The 18785-nt window shown below is 48.4% G+C and overlaps 1 protein-coding gene and 1 long non-coding RNA gene across 8 annotated transcripts in view; one reads left to right on the top strand and one right to left on the bottom strand.

Moving 5' to 3' along the window:
• Positions 1–14967: 14967 nt before the first annotated feature.
• The window catches only part of NMNAT3 (nicotinamide nucleotide adenylyltransferase 3), a 113396-nt gene continuing 109578 nt past the window's right edge, over positions 14968–18785 (bottom strand). For 5 of the 7 annotated variants that reach the window (XM_078071207.1, XM_036092290.2, XM_036092288.2 and 2 more), the window contains one exon: positions 14968–16116. In XM_078071207.1, the coding sequence (XP_077927333.1) occupies positions 15734–16116 (383 nt within the window). In that variant the 3' untranslated portion in view covers positions 14968–15733. The other 2 variants (XM_078071212.1, XM_078071222.1) reach the window with 2 other exon arrangements.
• Positions 16198–18785, top strand: part of LOC118535742 (uncharacterized) — a 76570-nt gene continuing 73982 nt past the window's right edge. The window contains exons 1-2 of the long non-coding RNA XR_013447330.1: positions 16198–16307; positions 16404–16488. This is a non-coding gene — a long non-coding RNA (uncharacterized LOC118535742). The remainder of the gene's footprint in view (positions 16308–16403; positions 16489–18785) is intronic.

Genomic DNA, 18785 nt, shown 5'->3' with positions numbered 1-18785 from the left:
CCTAGCACTGCCATGGCTTCCTCCCTACACCCACCCCCCCGCCCCGCCCCAGCCTGGGGCTCATGTTAGTCCTCACTTTGTGTTGCATCTGGCTGAGTTAGGAAGGGATGCCTCTTCCTCAGGGTAGGGACAGCTCAGTCCCAGGGAGAGGCTTGGATTTAAGCCCCTCTCACCCAGCTTGCTCTCCACCAGGGTTTCTCAACCACGGTACTGTTGCCATTTGGGGGCCACATAATTCTCTGTTGGGGGTGGTGGTGGTGGTCTGTCCTTGTACTGAAAGATGTTTGGCAGCATTCTTGGCTTCTACCCACTAGATCCCTGTTGGCACCCCCCACAAGGATGTCTCCAGACATTGCCGAATGCCTGGGAGAAGGGTACAAAATCACCCCTGGTTGAGAACCACTGCTCTAGGCAGCTGTACCCTGTCCGGCCGGTTCCCCGTCTCTTCTCACCTGGCTCTGGGATGCTCAGGCCATCAGTTGTTTGCACAGACCCTGGCTCTGTGTTCCTCCCTAGCCAGCTCGGGACCTATCCCAGGGGGACAGCTAGGGCAACCTGTCTCAGCCCTGCCCAACCTGAAGGTGCAGGAAGGAACCCTTGTGGCTCAGTCAGGTGGACGGGTGGGGCCTGGCATGGACTGGGTTCTCTGTGGCATCACTCAGGGCCAGCCATGGCCCTGGGTTTCCTTGTCAGCCTGACTTACCAGAACAGAGAGTCAGCCAAAGGCTTAAACAGTGAACTGGCCATTTCTTGGTCACCCCAAACTAGTCTAAGCTCTTCTTCCTGCTCCCCTGAGTTACCCAGCTCAGGCAGCTGGATTTCTGACCCTTCCTAACTTTCTCTCTTTGTGCTTGCTGAGTCTCCTGAGATGGCTTATGCCAAACGCCCAGCAGAGTGCCTGGCATGCAGCAGGGGCCCAGTCCGTTCTGGCTGTCTGCCATGCCCACAGTGGTCCCTTCATGTTCTAGGCAGAGAGGCATGCCCTCCTCGCCTGTCTGGTCCTCGCCTGTCCATCCCAAAGGACCAACATCTGGCCACTCCTCGCTCCCCTGGCCACTTTGGACATGGCCTGCTCATCTGACTTCACTCTTCAGAGCTGGCCGGCTGGGCCCATGGCAGTTAATTGAGCCTGGTTGTGCTGCATTTGTCCCCCGGTGAGTCAGTAGACTCCTGCCCTGCTGGGTCTCCTCCCCGGAGGGCTCTCCCAAGCGTGGCCCTGCTGGCTGTGCTGTTCCGTGCAGCGGGGGGCCAGCTGTGAGGGCAGGCTTTAGAGGCAGAGTGCTTGCTTTGAAGCTGAATGTGTCACTGTCTAGCTGAGTGATCTTGGGGAAGTGGCTTTTCCTTTCTGTGCCTCAGTTCCCACACCTGTAAAATGGGGACACTCTGACTACCTACCTCTTAAGGTGGTGAGAAGCAAAGGAGACAATGGATAAAGAGGGGCATGGCACAGAGCATACTCCAGACACACTGCTGTTTGGGCCAGAGAAGCCTTACGAGTGAGGGAAAAGGCAAGGGACAGAGGGTTCTGGCCTGTGTCCCCTTCTGGGGCCTTAAGGTAAGTCCAGTGAGTTGAGGTGAAAAGTGCCCTGTGAGTGTCACGAATCATTAGGTATCATCACGGTTATCCTTCCTCAGCCTTCTCTGTCCTGCTTGATTTAATCCATTATTCAATATCTTTTGGAGTTTCTTTTTGTCTGGGGTGCTATCACTTGGGATGTGTAAAGCAAAGAGGGTAACTGAGAAGGGTGTATAAAGAAGAGAGGAGGATCTGTGTGGAGTTGACAATCAGTGAGGGCTCCCTGGAGGAGGTGAGGCTCCAGCTGGATCTTGACAACAGGCGGGATCTGAGCGGTGTGGAGGAGGGGAGGGGAGGAGAGAGAAGGGAACAAAGGAGTGCTGAGGAAGGAGCAGGCTTATTAATGACTGAAAGGGAGATGTAAGCACTCTACAGCATCCTAATTGGGCTTGCTTCATTCCCTAGCCTTAAAGAACAGCAGCGGAGATCCACGAGCAATCCCAAAGAGCCACCAAGAACACGGAGAAGAGGAAGCAGGCCAGCGGGGAACCACCCTGAGGCTGTGTGTATACAATGGCACTCGTAAGCACAGTGAGCAATCCTGGGGCGGAGGGAGGGAGGACAGGAGAGAGCCAAGGGCCCCCAGGGTGAGCTCCTGGGGGAGAGGAGAGCTCAGAGGAGCTAGGGAGCAAATGTGCTTTTCATTCTTTAGTGGATCAGTCTGCTCTATGGGGATAAATTAGAGCTCAGGGAGCCATCTCCATGAAATGATTCACCGATTGCCCACGATCCTTATAATCGCCTGGTGTGGTGGGCAGTCCTGTCCCCGCATCACCGAGAGGTCAAGCAGCTTGCTGGGTGTTCCCAGTTGTTGGGGGCAGCAGAGCTTCCTTGGGGCAAAGGGGTTGGAGCAGAGAGCCCAGGAACAGACTCTGAGGCTCTGTCCCTTCCCCAAAAGATGCTCCTTGCAAGATGCTGGGGCAGAGTGTGCCTTCCAGCCCCATCCCCACCCTCTTTGCAGGTCTCCCACACCCAGAGACTTGAGTCTCCTAGCAGGGGACAGGCGGCGACATACTCTTCCCTCGTGCTTATAAAGAAAACCTTACTCATCTGACATCACACCCCTGCTTCTCTTCTAAAGAGCTCATTTTATTTTGGTGACTTGTAAAAAAAATCTTCCCTTTTCCTGTGTTCAAAAATGTTTCTGGAGTTATTTTATGGAGAACGACCCTGCTCCAATCCCTGAGCTGTCAGGGTGCCATCTGTGAGGTTAATGTCTGAAGGGATGAGAGGGGCCCAGCAAAGCTGCCTTCCTGTGTCGGCTGTGTTCAGGAGTGAGAGGGTTTGTCAAGAGGCCACGGGGGCTGAGGGGCACCAGGGTCTACTGAGGATGCTCTTCTTTGATGCGTTCATGAATATGCAGATGTGCAAATGACACACCACGGGTTAACCTGGGGATTTAGTTCTGTCCAGAAAATGGCTCTGCAGAGTGCAACCTGTCCTTGACACATGACAATTGTTTCTACAGATTGTGACACACACTGCATGGGGAGTCTTCCCTTCCTTCTCTCTCACTGTTCTTTGCTTTCCTAGCTATTTTATTGTGGACAATTTTAAACGTACATAAACATAGGGAGAATTGTATATGGAACTCCCATGGATTCACCACCAGCTTCAACAATTATTAACCCACGGCCAATCCTGTTTCATCTACATTCCCACCCACCCTCCTATTTCCAAAATTATTTTGAAGCAAAGACCACCTATGTCCATATCATTTCATTTGGAAACATTTTGAGAAGTATCTCTAAAAGATAGGCTCGTTAAAAACAATAACACAACACCATTATCACAACTAAAAACCAATAACACAATTCCTTAATATCATCAAATATCCAGAAAGTGTTCACTTATATCATAAATTTTTTTAGTTTGTTTGAATAAGGATCCAAACAAGTTTCATACATTGCCATTGGTTGATATATATCTTTTTTTAATGGCCTATCTTTTCATTTAAAAATATAAATATCGGGGCACCTGGGTGGCTCAGTCGGTTGAGCATCTCTTGATCTCTGCTCAGGTCTTGATCTCAGGGTGGTAAGTTCAAGCCCTGCACTGGGCTCCACGCTGGGCATGGAGCCTACTTAAAAAAAATTTTTAAAAATATAAATATATTATGTAGTCATACTTTCCATTTCTTAGATAAATAGTGGCTTACTATATCCTTTTCTTTTTTAAAGATTTTATTTATTTATTTATTTGAGAGACAGAAAGAGAGTGGGGGACTAGCAGAGGGAGAAGGACAGGCAGACTCTACACTGAGCGCAGAGCCTAACGTGGGGCTCAATCTCAGGACCCTGAGATCATGAACTGAGCAGAAGCAAGAGTTGGATGCTTAACTGACTGAGCCACCCAGGCGCCCCTATCCTTTTTTTTTTTTTTTTTAACGTAAAACCACTCACAGTGGTACAGGGAGAGCCTCCTCCTTCCCTTCTCTGGTGGCATAGCGCTCCATCATATGACTGTGCCGTAGCTTCTGGAATCCATCCCCTGCTCAATGGTTGTTTCCAATCTTTTGCTGTAACAAATAGTGCTGTAATGAACAGGTTAAGTCTTTTTCTATTTTTGTGAGTGTATCTTTGGGATAGATTCCTGGAGGTGGGATTGCTGTCAACGGACAAATACTTAAAAGTATTCTTGGTAGATATTGCCAGATTTCCTCCCTAGGCTCGAACCCTTTCACCAGCATTGATGCGTCAAAGTGTCTGTTTCCTCACTAACGGGTTGTGTTGTCAAAAGCTTGGCTTTTTGCTGGTTGAAGCAGGGTATGTCAGAGTAGTTTGCCTTTGCATTTGGGGAGGGTTTCGACACCACGGAGTGAGCAGTCATTTCCTTATTTGGCCAGGACTGTAAAAGCCCCCATGGGTCCCCTCTGTCCCTGTGAGTGACCATCAGAATGGGGTGGGACTGCTGAGCACAGATAGGACTTCTGGGTTTGTTTGATTAAATTGTGTTTGTAAGCCCCACCCACGGTCCTTATTCCTGTATGTTACCTCATGTGAGTGACTGCTCAGTGTAACATGCTACCAGAAACGGTGCACGAGGCTCAGGGCCCCAAGGAGAGCAGGGCCTCCCAGGATCTGGAAAGATGGGAGGTGCCCAATGGGCAGTCATAGATGTCCACCATCTTGGGAGGCTTCCCACTGAGGCATGCCAGGGCCCACTTTTTGCGGGGGGGGGGGGGTGCGGTCACTTTCATACGCCTTCCTGCTATTCCAGCCGCGGGGTGGGGTGGCAGCTCCCCTGGCTTGCTGCCAGAGGGTGAGAGCACCATGGTAAGGGTGGTAGAGAAGGTGAAGACTGGCAAGGGTCTTGCCTACAGAGAGGATGTGGTCCAGCAGGCAGAGCCAGGACATGCAGTGGGGAGAGCTTGTGGGTTGTGGCAGTTTTGTGAACAGAGCACTTTCTACTTTATCTACCCCAGCGCACCTCTGCAGACTTACCCCCTTTCTACAAAGATATCTGGGTCCCAATTTTCCAATGCTCTGGCCCCTTAGACATCTATTTGCAAGGAGAATGCCTCTTGGAAAATGAAGCCTGGGTCCTGTGGAATGCGGTGATTGCTATGGGGCAGGCATAGATGTGGGAGCGGGGGGGGGGGGGGGGGGGGGATCGCCCATACACTGGCGGAAGCCCCCACACACGCCCTTCCAAGGCTGTGTCAGGGCGGTGATTGTGCTGCAGTTCTCGACCCAACGGTCCTCTCCAGGGGTGGAGACCTTCTGGAGTAGAGGCCCACCAACCGAGATGGCAGGACCGGGAGGATTTTGGTGAAGTTACAGACACCTGACAGGATGGCCCCCAGGGCACTGGTTCTGCTGGGAGATAGCATCTTGTACAGTGGCATAGCTGGTAGGAAATGAGAAGAGGTCCATCTCTGAGTGTTAGTCTGATTTCAGTCTTTAAATGGTCATTTCATCCGAGGAGCAATATGGTAGACGGAAAGACTGGAGATGTCATGATTCCATGCCTTGCCATGTCATGACCGTGATGTGGAGTTTTTTGGCCAGAAACTGTTACTAAAGGATTTTTTTTTTTTTTTAGAATTTATCCATTTATTTGAGAGAGAGAGAGTGAGCGAGAGCGAGAGAGCACAAGTGGGGGGAGGGGCAGAGGGAGAGGGAGATGCAGACTCTCCACTGAGCAGGGAGCCTGATGTGGGACTCGATCCAGAGACTTCGGGATCATGACCCACGCTGAAGGCAGACACTTAACCAACTGAGCCACCCAGGCATCCTTACTCAAGGAGTTTTTAAGTGATATGGCATTAGCAATTAGGTGATACCAGAGTCACTACAAGGTGAGAAAGGGGTCAATATAATTTATCTGTCAACTGCTGGCCAGCCAGCATACCTCCCTTGGGACAGGCTTATAAAGGGATTAAAGTGGGAGGTGGGGGGCAGGTTATCTGAGAAGGTGGGCAGCTAGAAGCAGCCATTGCCGAATTTTAGATAGAAGACTAAGTATGGACTGATTCTTGACCCACGTGCATTTGCTTTGTTTCCAGGAGGCCCAGGTTTGTTTGTTCATTTGTTTATCACTTTTCCTGAGCAGTCCTGAGGTACTCGGGAGGTTGAAACTTAAATAGGAGATTTATTTTGTGCTTTCACTTTGGATGATAACTCTTAAAATATTTTTGGCCAGTAATAAATTTGAAAAAAAATATGAACTATATGTATTTACAACTTTTCCCACTGCCCTGCCTTTTAAGGAAGATGGTGGTTTTGTGTACTTTACCCTGGGCCTTCTTATTGGGTGAAGGGAAGATTGGAGGCAGCCCCAACAGGTTGACTTAGTGGACAGAGAAGGAGTAGGCAGCTGTCCCTGGAAGAAGAGGGGAGAAAGAAAAGGGTGAGGGGTAGGAGGGGTGGGTGAGGAGATGGAGTCCTTGCAGAGCCGAGGGCTCTCAGAAGTAACTGTTACAACCATATGTGCGCTTTGGGCTGATTATAGCACCCTGGGCAGGATATGACTCCACCGGGTCTTGGTTTTCAGAAGAAAATGAGCTTTAGAGAGGTTTTGTGATTTTCTTGAGGTCACATGGCTGGAGTGGCAGGGCTGGGGACTGAATGCGTGTCTGGCTCTGTCTGACCCAAAACCCAAGGTCTTAACCAGCTACGGTCTCCCAAATGAGGCAAAGATCTATGGGGGCCTTGGCATGCTGGATCTGATAGATAAGCCCGCTGAAGAAAATCCCAGAGAGAAAAATATGTCTCCTAAGTCATCATCAGTATTGAAGCAGAACTTGAATCCCCATGTGAAATGTAAGCACGGGGCATATATTCTAAGCAGAAAAATCTATAAACAGTTAAAGATTAATGCACCTTAGTGAGGCTCCGGCCAGATTTTAAAAGAACAAATCTTGCTAGACCAATGTTTTTGCATTCCTGGGGCAGAATTATACAATGAGGGATGGAAGGGAGGCAGCTGGTCAAACACACATCGATTTCCAGGAAGCACGTGACCCGGCCCTCTGAGGACCGCCCTGAGAGCGAATACAGAGCAGGGCTGTGCTGACCCGTGGCAAGGGGGAGGTGGCCTCCAAGGGAAGAGGGGCAGGGGTGGGGCGGGCCAAGATCCCCAATCAGTTTCAGGGCTGGCCTCAAGGCCTCCGCCTGTCTCCTTAGAAGCACCGGAGGGTGAATACGCTTTTTAGGCAGCTGGTGGGAGGTTTGTGCTTCCAAAAAAGGAAGAAATAGGCCAGGAGCTCATGGATTTAGGGACCAAAAACCCATTCCAAATTGCATTATAATAATCTTTGTGAAGACCCTTTTCATCTGTGAGCTTCCTTCGTGGTCTGTCCTGCCCACTGCCCCTGGATTGACAGAATCCAGGGCAATAACACACCTGGGTTTTAGAGTCAGACTGCTCTTGAATCCCAGGCTCACAATTTCATAGCTGTGTGATCTTGGGCAAGTCACTTGATGTCTCTGAGCCATCACCTCGTAGCGTAGTTTTGAGGATTCGGGAACACACATCCACAATAAATTCAAGTTTCCTTCTCTTGTCATTTGAGGCCCTTGACCATCTGGCCTCAGTGTCTTTTCCCAGCCCCGTCTGTACCCTTTCCCCCTGCAGTCCAGTCGTCCCAAGTCGTCTTCCTGCTCTGGCACGGGTGGCCTCGTCCGTCTCCGAAACTCTCCCAGCCCAGCCTTATTCCCTGAGGTCCACTGGCCCAAATACTCTCCCTCTTCCCTTCTCCTGGCTCTCCCAGTCGTGTTGTTTCGTCCACACTGCCTCAGGGGGACAGAGCTCTTTCTCCTGTGCACACTCTCGGGACGCCTGCTTCGGCTCCCCCAGCGGGCCTGTCGATGCTCTGTGGCCAGCGACTGTGCCTCAGATTCCTTCCATGTTCCTCACAGCACCTGGTCACGGGCTGCACACCCCGGAACATGAGCCCAGTGGATCCTCAGCAGAAGAACTGGGGCAAGTGTCAAAGCTGTGCGTTGATGGGTCCTTTTAGCAAACACTTCCTGAGCACCTGGCAGGTGCCTGGAACTGGGCTAGATGCTGAAGATGCTACCCTGAGAGAGACGCCGGCCTGAGGAAGATACGGTCTAGGGGAGACAGGAGTGTAACGAGTAGAGGCTTGTATGGAGTGCTTCCGGGACAAGCTGGTGGTTGGGCACAGGGCCAAAGTTTAGAAGGATGCGTATGGATTTGCCTGACGGAGGGTGTAGAGGACACTCCCAAGAGGGAGGGACGCATGCAAAAGCAGGGAGCTGGAGGAAAGCCTGGCATCTTCAGGGAAAGTGGGGTAATCAAGTATGGTGACTCAGAGCTGAGGGGGAGCCGTGGGGGCTGGAGGGACGGCTTGGTCTGACGCAGTGCAAGAAAAAGTGGAGAAACAAGTAGGGCCAGGCCATGGAGAACCCTATCTGCTCTAACAAGCCATTTGGACTCTACCCTGTAGGAAATGGGGAGCCACTGACAAGTGTCAGGGCAGGAGAGCTACCACAAAGGAAAGAGGCGCAGTCATGGTAATAGGCCCAGGAAGGAGCCTTTGTGCCAGCCCGCCAGGCAGCCTGCCCCCAGCCAGCCTGGAGGAACAGAGCATGTGGGGCGGGCATAGGGGGGCAGGAGACTGAGCCGTTCTGCCTACCAGGACATTGCAAGAGCTGCATGGCGGCTAGCATGGTTGTCCTGGTGTGAGAGTAGGATGCGGAAGCCATTTGCCCACCCCCCCATAAATCCACCATCCGTCGAGACACCTGCTTTTATTCACCCATCGAACATACCAGGAACAATGTTGGCCTGCAGATTGCTGTGTCTCTCTATGGTGAGTGAGTTCCTGAAATTCATTAGCACACATTATCTATAGAAATAAAGAGATGGATATCGTTTTGGTTTGTATAAAAGATAATGAAAGTGACTCCTTGCAAAGGAATAGGGAAATGAGAATTTCAGCAGCTCTTGTGAGTCTCCTTAAAAAAAAAAAAAATCAATTTACTTAAAAAAAAAAGAAAATCTAGTCTCTACAATCTGGTAACATCGATTAGAATAAAAAGTACACATAGCATTTGACCCAGCAATACCACCCCTGGGAATCTATCCCACAAAAGCACTGGTTTGTAAGGGCTCATGGATAAGGGTATCTGTTGCAGTATTGTCTGTAATACAAAAAACTGGGGAAAAACTTTAGATAAGAACTTCCTAAACTTCAACTCTGAGTACCGTGTTCCACATATTATTAAGTATATATATATAAGAAGGACTGTGTGTGTAAACATGCTTCAAAAACACTGACTGATATCAAGTTAAATAGGTGTGTTTATCATGGGCTTCTCAGAGCTAATAAGATGCTTATTAGGTATTATTTTCTGAAATATTTACTGAGCCAGGAGTTGTCTAGGGACGAAGAGCAATGATCAAGATGAATTCTTGCTTTCTGGGCACTTGGAGTCACCACTGAATCCGTCATTTCCAGAGTGATGAAATTCTCTCACAAGAGGAGGGCAGGGAGTTGGGGGTACAGGGAGAGTAGACAAGTCTCATTTCCTGGATAAGGCAAGGAGAGGCAAAGAACTGAAGAAGAAATGGGAATCAGCTCAGAGAAGGGGTGCAGAGAGACAGCGTGCACAGGGCGGGGCGCATAGGGAAAGTGCTGACAGAGGGAGAGGTGTAGGTGTGGGACACTGAGCAAAGCCGGGCTGGAGCAGGGTGCAAGCTGCAGGAGAGTGTCGTGGGGCATGGGAGCTTGGGAGGGGAAGCCACCCCAGGAGGAGTCAGGTCTTCACTCCAAGGGCAAGCAAAGGAAGCTCAGATGTTTGAAAAACACCATTATTGAGGTATAATTTAAATACCTCAAAATTTACCCATGTAATGTGTGTGGTTTTATGAGTGCTAGTAAATTTACAGAGTTGTGCAGTCACCCCCGCAATCTAGTTTTAGCACATTCCTATCCCCACCTCCTCCCCCCACCGAGTTCCCTGTGCCCACCTGCAGTCAGTCTTCACTCCCACCTTCAGGCAACCACTGGTCTGCTCTGTGCCTCTATCTATAGTTTTGCCTTTTCTAGAAATTTCACATAAATGGAATCATACAATGTGTTGTCTTATTGTCTGGTGTCTTTCGCTGAGCATGAGCTGCTGAATAATTTCCCATTGCCTGGATACTTTTGTTTCTCCATTTACCAGTTGAAGAACATCTGAATTCTCCCAGTTTTTGGCTATAATGAGTATTGCTGCTATAAATATTCACACCCAGGTGAGTGGACAGACATACGTTCGCATCTTTTTCTGGACCGATTCTTAAGAATGGGATTTTGCTGACTGATTTTACGCATTCATGGAGGTGCAAAGTGGTATCTCATTGTGGGTCTCTTGAGACTATTGGTGCCAAGCATCTTTTCAGTGCTCAGTTACCATTCATGTATCTTCTTTGGTAAAGGGTCTTGTTTCTGGGATCCCTTGAAGGACTCACAGGCCTCAGGGGCAGCTATCCTCACGGCAGCGGCTCATTCCAGTGAAAGGACGCATGGCAGGACTAGCCAGGGGAAAAGACACATCCAGGAGAGTCTGAGGGAGTCCAGGTGAAGGCTTCCAAAGTTCTCCTCCTGTGGTGGGGGCCACACAGAACACATTTCTTCTTCCCCCAGTGAAATGCAGCAACAGCATGCAGTGTTTCTGCCCAGGGCAGTCTGAGACTCTGAATCCAAGGGTTTTATTGTGGGCTAGTGACGTAGGCCCTGTGCCTGCAAGACCAGCTATGATTTCTGAACTTCCAAGTTCCTAGGAGAGCAGGTGTTCGCGGCAAGTCGCATTGTTTGTACTAGCCTAGGCAGGCTGGGGCTGCAGGACTCCGTGCCCCAGGTAGACAAAACAGCCTTATCAGTTAGAATCGTAGGCAGTATTCCAAAAGCCAGTTTCTCAGATACCAGCCAAGGGCCAGCCTCAGGAGCAGGCCTTTCTCAACAGCCGCATCAGGCCTGCTGTGTTAACCTTCTCGTACACAGGTCTAGTTCAATCTTTGGATCATCTTTTAATCGGATTTTTAGTCTTTTTATTTTTGAATTGTTAGAGATCTTTACATAGTCTGGACATAAGTCATTTATTAGATACACATTTTGTAAATGTGTTCTTCAAGTCTGTGACTTGTCTTCCATTTTCTTAATGGTATCGTGGGAGGAGTTTGGGCAGGGAGGTATTATGATCAGATTTGTGTGCAATCACAAAGCTGCTCTGGTTCGTAAGTGTGGGTTGGGGAGACCCATTACAGGAGTCTGGCTAAGAGATGATGGTGGTCTGGGCTGGGGGGTGTCAGGAGGGATGGAGAGAAGAGGCTGCGTGTGAGGAATGCATGGAAAGTAAGAGTGACTGGATTTCACCAGAAGGAAAACCGGGCTCTCCAAACTGGTCCTCAGGACACCATATTCTTTTTGTTTTTAATACTGAAACTCCCATTAATTTGTGGGATTTCAGCGTTCTGATGATTTGAGAAAGGCGGGGTCCAATGAATACTAGGGTTCCTTCCAGATTTCACAGGCTCTGGTGCCATGAACAAGACTTTCTGGAGCTATTTTAACAATTCTAAAATCTTCTGAGGTATGCGCCTACATGCATTATTATAGATTGTTTATTAGTCACACTCGTGTGTCTATAATGCTGAGCTCTGGTCCAAGAAAATAACTTCATGACTGAAATCGGGCACAGTCTGTGCATGGAGACCCTTGCCAAAAGTGAAGGCAGAAACACTGTTGGCAGACAGAGGGCAGGACAGGGATGAAGAAGTTCATGTTCGTGTATTAACCCAATTACCAAACGTGCCTTGCAAGTCTGGTGCACTATTGGTTTAAAATGGGATTTCACATCATTCTGTCCCGAGTGACAGACAGTATCATAAGTGAAAAATTCTTTCCTCAGGCTGGGATGCAGAGCTCCTCTTATTTGGCCAGCATCTGCTAGCACGGGAGAACCTTTATTTAAGGCTGGAAATTCTATTTACCCAGGAGGCCAAAACACTGTTTTTCTGTTCTTGCAAAATAAACAAAACACCTTGGCACACTAGATGCAAAGAAGGCCTGAGGGAATGGAAAGGAATGTGAGATCAGGTATGCGGGGCAGTGGCAATGCAATAAATCAGGAGCACAGGGGTGATACATGTTTTCCCTTCTGATACTAAAAAAAGAAGGCTACATGAATCAATGAGACAAAGTAAGAGTCCAGAAATTGAGAGAGATGTGTGTGTGTGCGTGTGTGTATGTGCTTACTTTATTATAAAGTAGGTTGTGTTGTGTTATTTTAGAAGGAGACAGTGTAAAGGCTCAGCACTGGTGGGAGCCACAGGATACGGCCACGAATCAGAAAGATGAGGGCATCTCCTGCAAGCTGGGAGATGCTGGTGTGCCGGGATGCCTACTGTGAGGGGCACGCTGCAATAGTGAACCCCTTCCTTAAGGAGTTGATGATGAATCCAGCTCATCATGCTGCTCCTTTTGCCCTCTTCTGCCTCAGGGCCTTTGCATATGTTGTTTATTCTGCCCAAAAGCCCAGCTGCCTCCATCCATCCCCACGTCTTGTGAATTCATCTTTCAGGTCTCAAATCCATCCTCTCTTCCCTGCTCTCTATATTCTGTCATCAGGGAGAATCCCTGATGTTTTATGGAGTCTATGCTTTGTACAATTTTGAAGTCGACTTTTCAGAAAAGGAATAAAAATCATGAATGTGAAATTAGATACCCACATGATTAGGCGCCCTCCCCCACCCCGGGGTGTTGGAAAGGGCCCGGGCAAGTGAAGGTCTAGGGCTTCAGTTTCATTAACTTGATGGTGAACCTGGGCCTCTGGCTACAGGGCACGCTGTGTGTTGGCCTTCAGAACTCTCATCCTGGTCTGTAATCAGATGTTTGGTCATGGGAATATTTGATTCCCCTCCGCCTTCCCACCAGACTGTAAGCTTCACGAGAGGAGAGACAATCTATTTTATTCATCATTATATTCCTAGTGTCGTCTAGTGATTGGTACATAAGAAGTGCACAAAAAATGATTCAAATAAATGAACCCTGAATTTTGAATCACAAAAATTATAATCACAAGACTTCTAGCTTCCACTCCTTGAGTCTCCACTTGCCAGGCTGTGGATGTCAGTACGGAGGGCACAGGACATGCTGAAGCCTCAGCCTGTAAACACACGGGAGAGAAGGCCACTCTGGAGACTGGAGTTGGGGGTGCCTCTGAGTCAAGGGCGTGGCTTCTAATTCCCACCATCAGTAGCACTGTGTCCCCCAGAATAAACACGACTTCCTGAGGGGTGGGAACGCCTCTCAAACTAGTCCTTTATAAGAGGGTAGTATTCTAAAGCTGCTGTCTGCTCAATTGCCCTGTTGAGAAATGCAGGAACCCCTCCTCACGTACATACCCCCACCCCCAGCCATATCCTTAAACCAGTGGGTCTCAACCAGGGTGACTATTTTGTGCCCCAGGGGGCATTTGGCAAGGTCCAGGGGGCATTTTTGTTGTTATATTTAGAGGTGGTGGTGGGTACTCCTAGCACCTAATGGAGAGAGGCTGGGGATGCTGTTCAGCATCCTAATTGCACAGGGAAACCTCTCACAGGAAAGGATGATCTGGCCCAGAATGTCAATATCACTCAAGTTGAGAAACCCTGCTTCAAACCCATAGGATCCCTCACTACCCCCTTTTTCTGGACACTACAGCTGTGTTCTTTCTATACTCCATATAGAACAGTGGGAAAATGTTGCTCAGAGGGTAAGGTGGAAGATATTCACCAGAGTAAATGTGATGCAATCATATATTTCAATCATATAGTCAGTCTATTGAAAGTAAAGCTAATATTTATTGTAACAGGTACTGTTCTAGGCCCGTACATTGAATGGCTTGGGAATTTTATTAAATTGCAGATTCTGAGTCAGTAGGTCTGGGGTGGAGCCTGAGAGTCTGCATTTCTGTCCAGCTCCCAGGGGTCGAAAACACTGCATCCCGCGACCGTGTTTGGGACAGCAAATTTCTTGGCACTTCGGATACATCAGCAAACAAAACAGAGACCCTCTGCCCTTGGAGAATTTCCAGTGTGGCCGGAAGTGAATTGGACCCAAAGAAGGGTGGGCAGGCTGAAGGAGGGCATTCAGAGTCTCAGGTGATCAGAGCTAGAAGCGAATTGAGAGACTATCTAGTCAAACCGCCGCATTTCAGAGTTTGAGAAACCGAGACTCGCAGTAGGGAAGGGAGCTGGTCCAAATCACACAGCTTGCTGTGGACAAGGCTGTTTGATTCCTATTCCCCTGCATTATCAAGGTTCTTAGAGACCCCTTGGGGTGCAGAGCGCAGTCAGGGTGGGGAATGGCTAGCAGCATTAGAGGTTGCAGGGGTGGGGGCCTAGGGACCCCCAGTACTCTAGCCCCAGGAAATCCTGATTGCCTACTTTACTCCTGGCTATCAGGGCACCCACAGGAACGCTGGGATATGTTTGGGGAGATAGTCGATTCTTCTGGCTGGCCCTCTGTTTTTCTGCATGACTACATCTGCAGCAAGGACGTACCAGGGTAAAAGTACGGAGAAGTACATTCTGAATGCATCCGGTCATTTGGTGAGCAGGTGTAGAGAGTAAACTCAAACAGAATTAGGCCAATTAAAACCTCTTCTTGAGGAGGAGTGGAATGACAGATCCTGAACACATGTGAAGCTCCTCTTCTCATCCTTTAGGGCCCACCTGAACAGAGCCCTCTGCCCAGAGCTTCAGATTAGAGCACTCTTTGCAGGGTGTTGAAAAGCAGCTGCTTCCTCCACTGCTAGTACCTGGAAATAGAAACTTAAATTCCTGTCAGTTGGATTGGAACAGTAGCCAGTTTCACGGGGTAGCTAAAAAGAAGAGCAACAACTATACATCAGGCATTAAAAATATAACAAAAGGAGAAAAAAGAGACCTTTCATTAGTATTTTTTTATGTCAATTTATTATTTATCCCTTTGCCAATATTCAAACAGGCAGGCGGTCATAAAACATTCAAAAAGATCCTCTAAAACAGCCAAGGCATCTGTTTTACCTCAGTTCCTTTTTAGAAACCTGGAAATCAGGAGCCCTGGCATTTATAAAAGAAGTGGTGTTAAAGATATCTGCCATATCAAAAATATTGTTTGAGGGTCACTCCTTAGAAAGATTTTAGTTTAAATGGTATCTACAGCTTAGGCAGGCAGACGGTGGTTCTTGAGGGAAGATTCGATGTAAATCGGCAAAGAGCGGCTTCCAAATTTCTGACTCCTCAATTAGTATGATTTTGTTGGAACAAGGCGTTGACAAAGCCCACTGTTTGGTAATTAGCGTCCTGTCAAGTCTCTCTAATCAAGACCAGCATGCTGCACCTGGTCCTAGTTAGAAAACGCGTGTGGGCAGTTCTGATCTGACCCTCAGGGGCCCTGCCTGGTGCAGAACTGCCTTCAGTGCGCATGCCCGAGTCACCGGTTACCGAATAAGGAGGCCTCTGCAGCGACAGGTTCTGAGAGCTGTCGTCCAGTTCTAGTGACCTGCCACGCCCTTTTAACTGCTTTGAGATGCAGGCACTTGCTCCTTCTCCCAAAAGAAGCTATCTCTTCCTGGGACAGAAGACTCCTCTGAAATAAACTCATTGCCTAAAAAAAAAAAGCCTAAGACCTTAACTGCCCTTTCGTCAGGAGGAGCTCTGTGGCGGAGTGGCTGGCTCTCCCTAGTCTGTCTTTCCTTCATTCCTCTGGGTGCTGCTGTCTGTCCAGGAACTGTCCCTGGTGTAGAGGTTGTGGTCCTTGATGTAGCTGATGACAGCGTCTGGGAGCAGGTACTTCACGCTGTGCCCCTGGCTCAGGGCCCGCCTGATGTAGGTGGAGCTGAGCTCATTCCGCACGGGCTCCCTGGCCAGGTGAATGTTGTGCCGGTACCTGTGCAGGATGGGCGAGCCCGAGATGTATTCCTTTGGGTTGTGACCTGTCCGGCTCACACACACCACGCCAAACTTCTCCACTATCTCCTGGATGTGCGCGTCTTTCCAGAGGTTGGGGGTCTGGAAGGTCTTCAGGACATCTGCCCCGCAGAGGAGCTTCAGCTCGGGCACAGCTGGAAAAACAAGGGTGGAGCCCGACAAGGTTACAGAAGGGTCACGGCCGTAAAGATAACATCATATTCCTTTTGAAAATTGCACAAGATGCTTTTCTTGGAATGTACTGGGAACTCAATGTCTGTGTGTTCATGACTGCAAAAGAAAAAGCATGTAAGTGAATCTGAAGCTACTTCAGGGACATACAGTGGTAAGTAATAATTTAATCAGGAAATCTTTTGTTTAATATTGGCGAAGTGCCAAGAAACACACAATAGCTTGGGTTTTTTTGTTTGTTTTTCTCCAGTATTATACCAAAGTCTGTCTGCGGTGGCTGGACCCCCTGGCAGAGTGGTCCAAAGGCGGCTGTGAACCCCGTCTTCTGATAGAAGGTAAAGTTGTAAAATCCCTAGTACCAGCAAGGTCTCAGGCAAGTCACCGCCTTTCTCACAATCTATTTCAGCCCTAACACCTGGTTCTTCTATAAGTAAAATCTCAGCATAAAGGTTCTTTGGATAATCAACAGCTAGTGACCTTTTCATCCGTTTTCAATATAACAAAGCTCTAGAACAACTGATCAATGTGGATAATCCTTTGGCATTTGTTCTAACAGAATGATGGTTGTGATGGTAAAAGGATGCCTAACGTTTACTGGGTGCTCAGTGTGAGCAACATCGCTATGCGCTTTATGGGTTTAATCTCATTTGATCCTCAGAACAATTTCATGAGGTAGGCGTTACTGTTGTGCGGGGTCTGCGGAGCGGTGTGCGGAGCGGGAAATCTGCCTAAGGTCACTGTCTAGGAGGAGGAGGCAGGATTCAAGCCGGCCAGCCAGCCACCGGGTGGGGCATTTGTAACTGCTGGGCTCTGCCGCCTCCTGCTGGCGGGGAATTGTATATGCATCAGAGCCCAGAAGCCCTTCCTGGATTTTCCTGGCACTCTTCAAGGTCCTGTCCCTTTGGAATGGGCTAATCTGGAAAGGAGAAAAAGCAAATCCATGCTAGAAGCAGCCACTAGGATCTCTGGTCCTTCTGGAAACCGAGTCTAGCTCCAGTAAATGGCAAAGGCTGTGTTCCTACAGCGCTGGCAGCTCTCAGTCACCTTGAAACCTCAGCTGGGAGGGGTTTCAGGGATAACCAGCTGCTGGGGAAAGAGCTGATGTAAATGGTCAGTGGAGGCTCCTCTTCTGTGGAAACTTGGAAGGAATCTGGACATGGATCAGAGAGATTAGTTTATAAAGGAGCACCAGACCGGCTGTGGAATGGAAAGTGAGAAACTGGAGGGGTCATGGGGAGGTCTGAATTCAGCCTCAGTCTGGCATGGGCTGCTGTGGGCTGATCCATCCTTCTCTGGGCCTCAGTTTCCCCATCCATGAAACAGTGGGCACTGGACTTGTTTACTGATTTTTGAAGCAGCAGATAAAATTACAGAAACAGACTTTTCAAACACTCTAGCAGCATAATATTGGTATAATGAAATGATATCCAAACATTGATGCATGTATCATGAATTGTCCATGGTTAAGAACTAGGACTTTAAAGCCAGACACCTTAGATTCAAATCCTGGCTCTGCCATTCAACAGCTGTGTGACCTCAACTTTAAAATGAGCATATTAACAGTACTTATCTCCTAGGATTATTTTATAATTGAATGAGCTTATAAGTATAAAGTACTTAGATCAGTGCTCGGAACAGAGTAAGTGTGATAGGTGTTAACTACCATCCATCCATCCATCCACCCATCCACTAACCCATTCATTGACACATCTATTCAACACTTAGGGAGTATTTTTAAAGTCAATAAAACTGCGTTTAAAAATTATTCAATAACTCACACTTTTCACTACTTTGGGCTGGTCCCATTGCTCACAATGTACGTGGATTTGGACTATTTTGCATCTGTAAGGTTCTACTCCAGTATCTTATTTATTCAACCATTGTAATATAGCAGGAAACCAGCTTTTGACCTTTTAAACTAATGGATGATTTTTATGTGCTCTTCCTATGGGGGAGGTTAAACAATGGGCATTTAATTATAGGGTCTCCTGAGGCCTGGAGCACACCCTCCTCCCATTCCCATGGTCAAAGAACAGAAGATACCCTCTTCCTCTCCCAGTGGATTTTTGTGCAGGCAGTTTCCACACAATGGCTTCAATATTAGACACTGTTTGATTTATTAACAGTGACAGGAATATAATTCACTGTGAGCTCTTGCCTACAGGGGACAAGTGCTCACACCTTCCCATCCCCCAAATCAAAGGCATGTCTGTGGGGTAATGACTTCTGGCAACACATGCCTTAGACTCCCACTCTGGGCAGTCCTCAGAGACCATTACATATCTCTTTCAAATCCATTCACATCACTGCTACAAACTCTTCACATTGGGTACTGACTGTCCAAGTACGTAAGTCTGAGGTGTTGAATAAAGGCTGCCGATTTGATTCGTCTTAACCACGATGTAGTGACATACATCCGATATCCGTGGGCATTTTGGGGGACAGTGTGCTTTCTTGGAATAGCCACAGGCTTTAAAAGCAGAGATTTACATGGAAAGTGAGGGAAGTGCCACCGGAACTTTTTTCTTTGGATGTCCAGTTACCCTAACTCTTTATATCAAGAACACCCAGCCCTGTGGTCAGTCAGCCCTGGGTTCCAGTTTCAGAGCTGCTGGAAGCCTGGCAGGGTTCT

Source organism: Halichoerus grypus, chromosome 1 (assembly GCF_964656455.1).
Source record: "Halichoerus grypus chromosome 1, mHalGry1.hap1.1, whole genome shotgun sequence".
Classification (NCBI taxonomy): domain Eukaryota; kingdom Metazoa; phylum Chordata; class Mammalia; order Carnivora; family Phocidae; genus Halichoerus; species Halichoerus grypus.
Note: the sequence above shows the minus strand (reverse complement) of the source record. Positions and strands in the feature narration are given on the sequence as shown.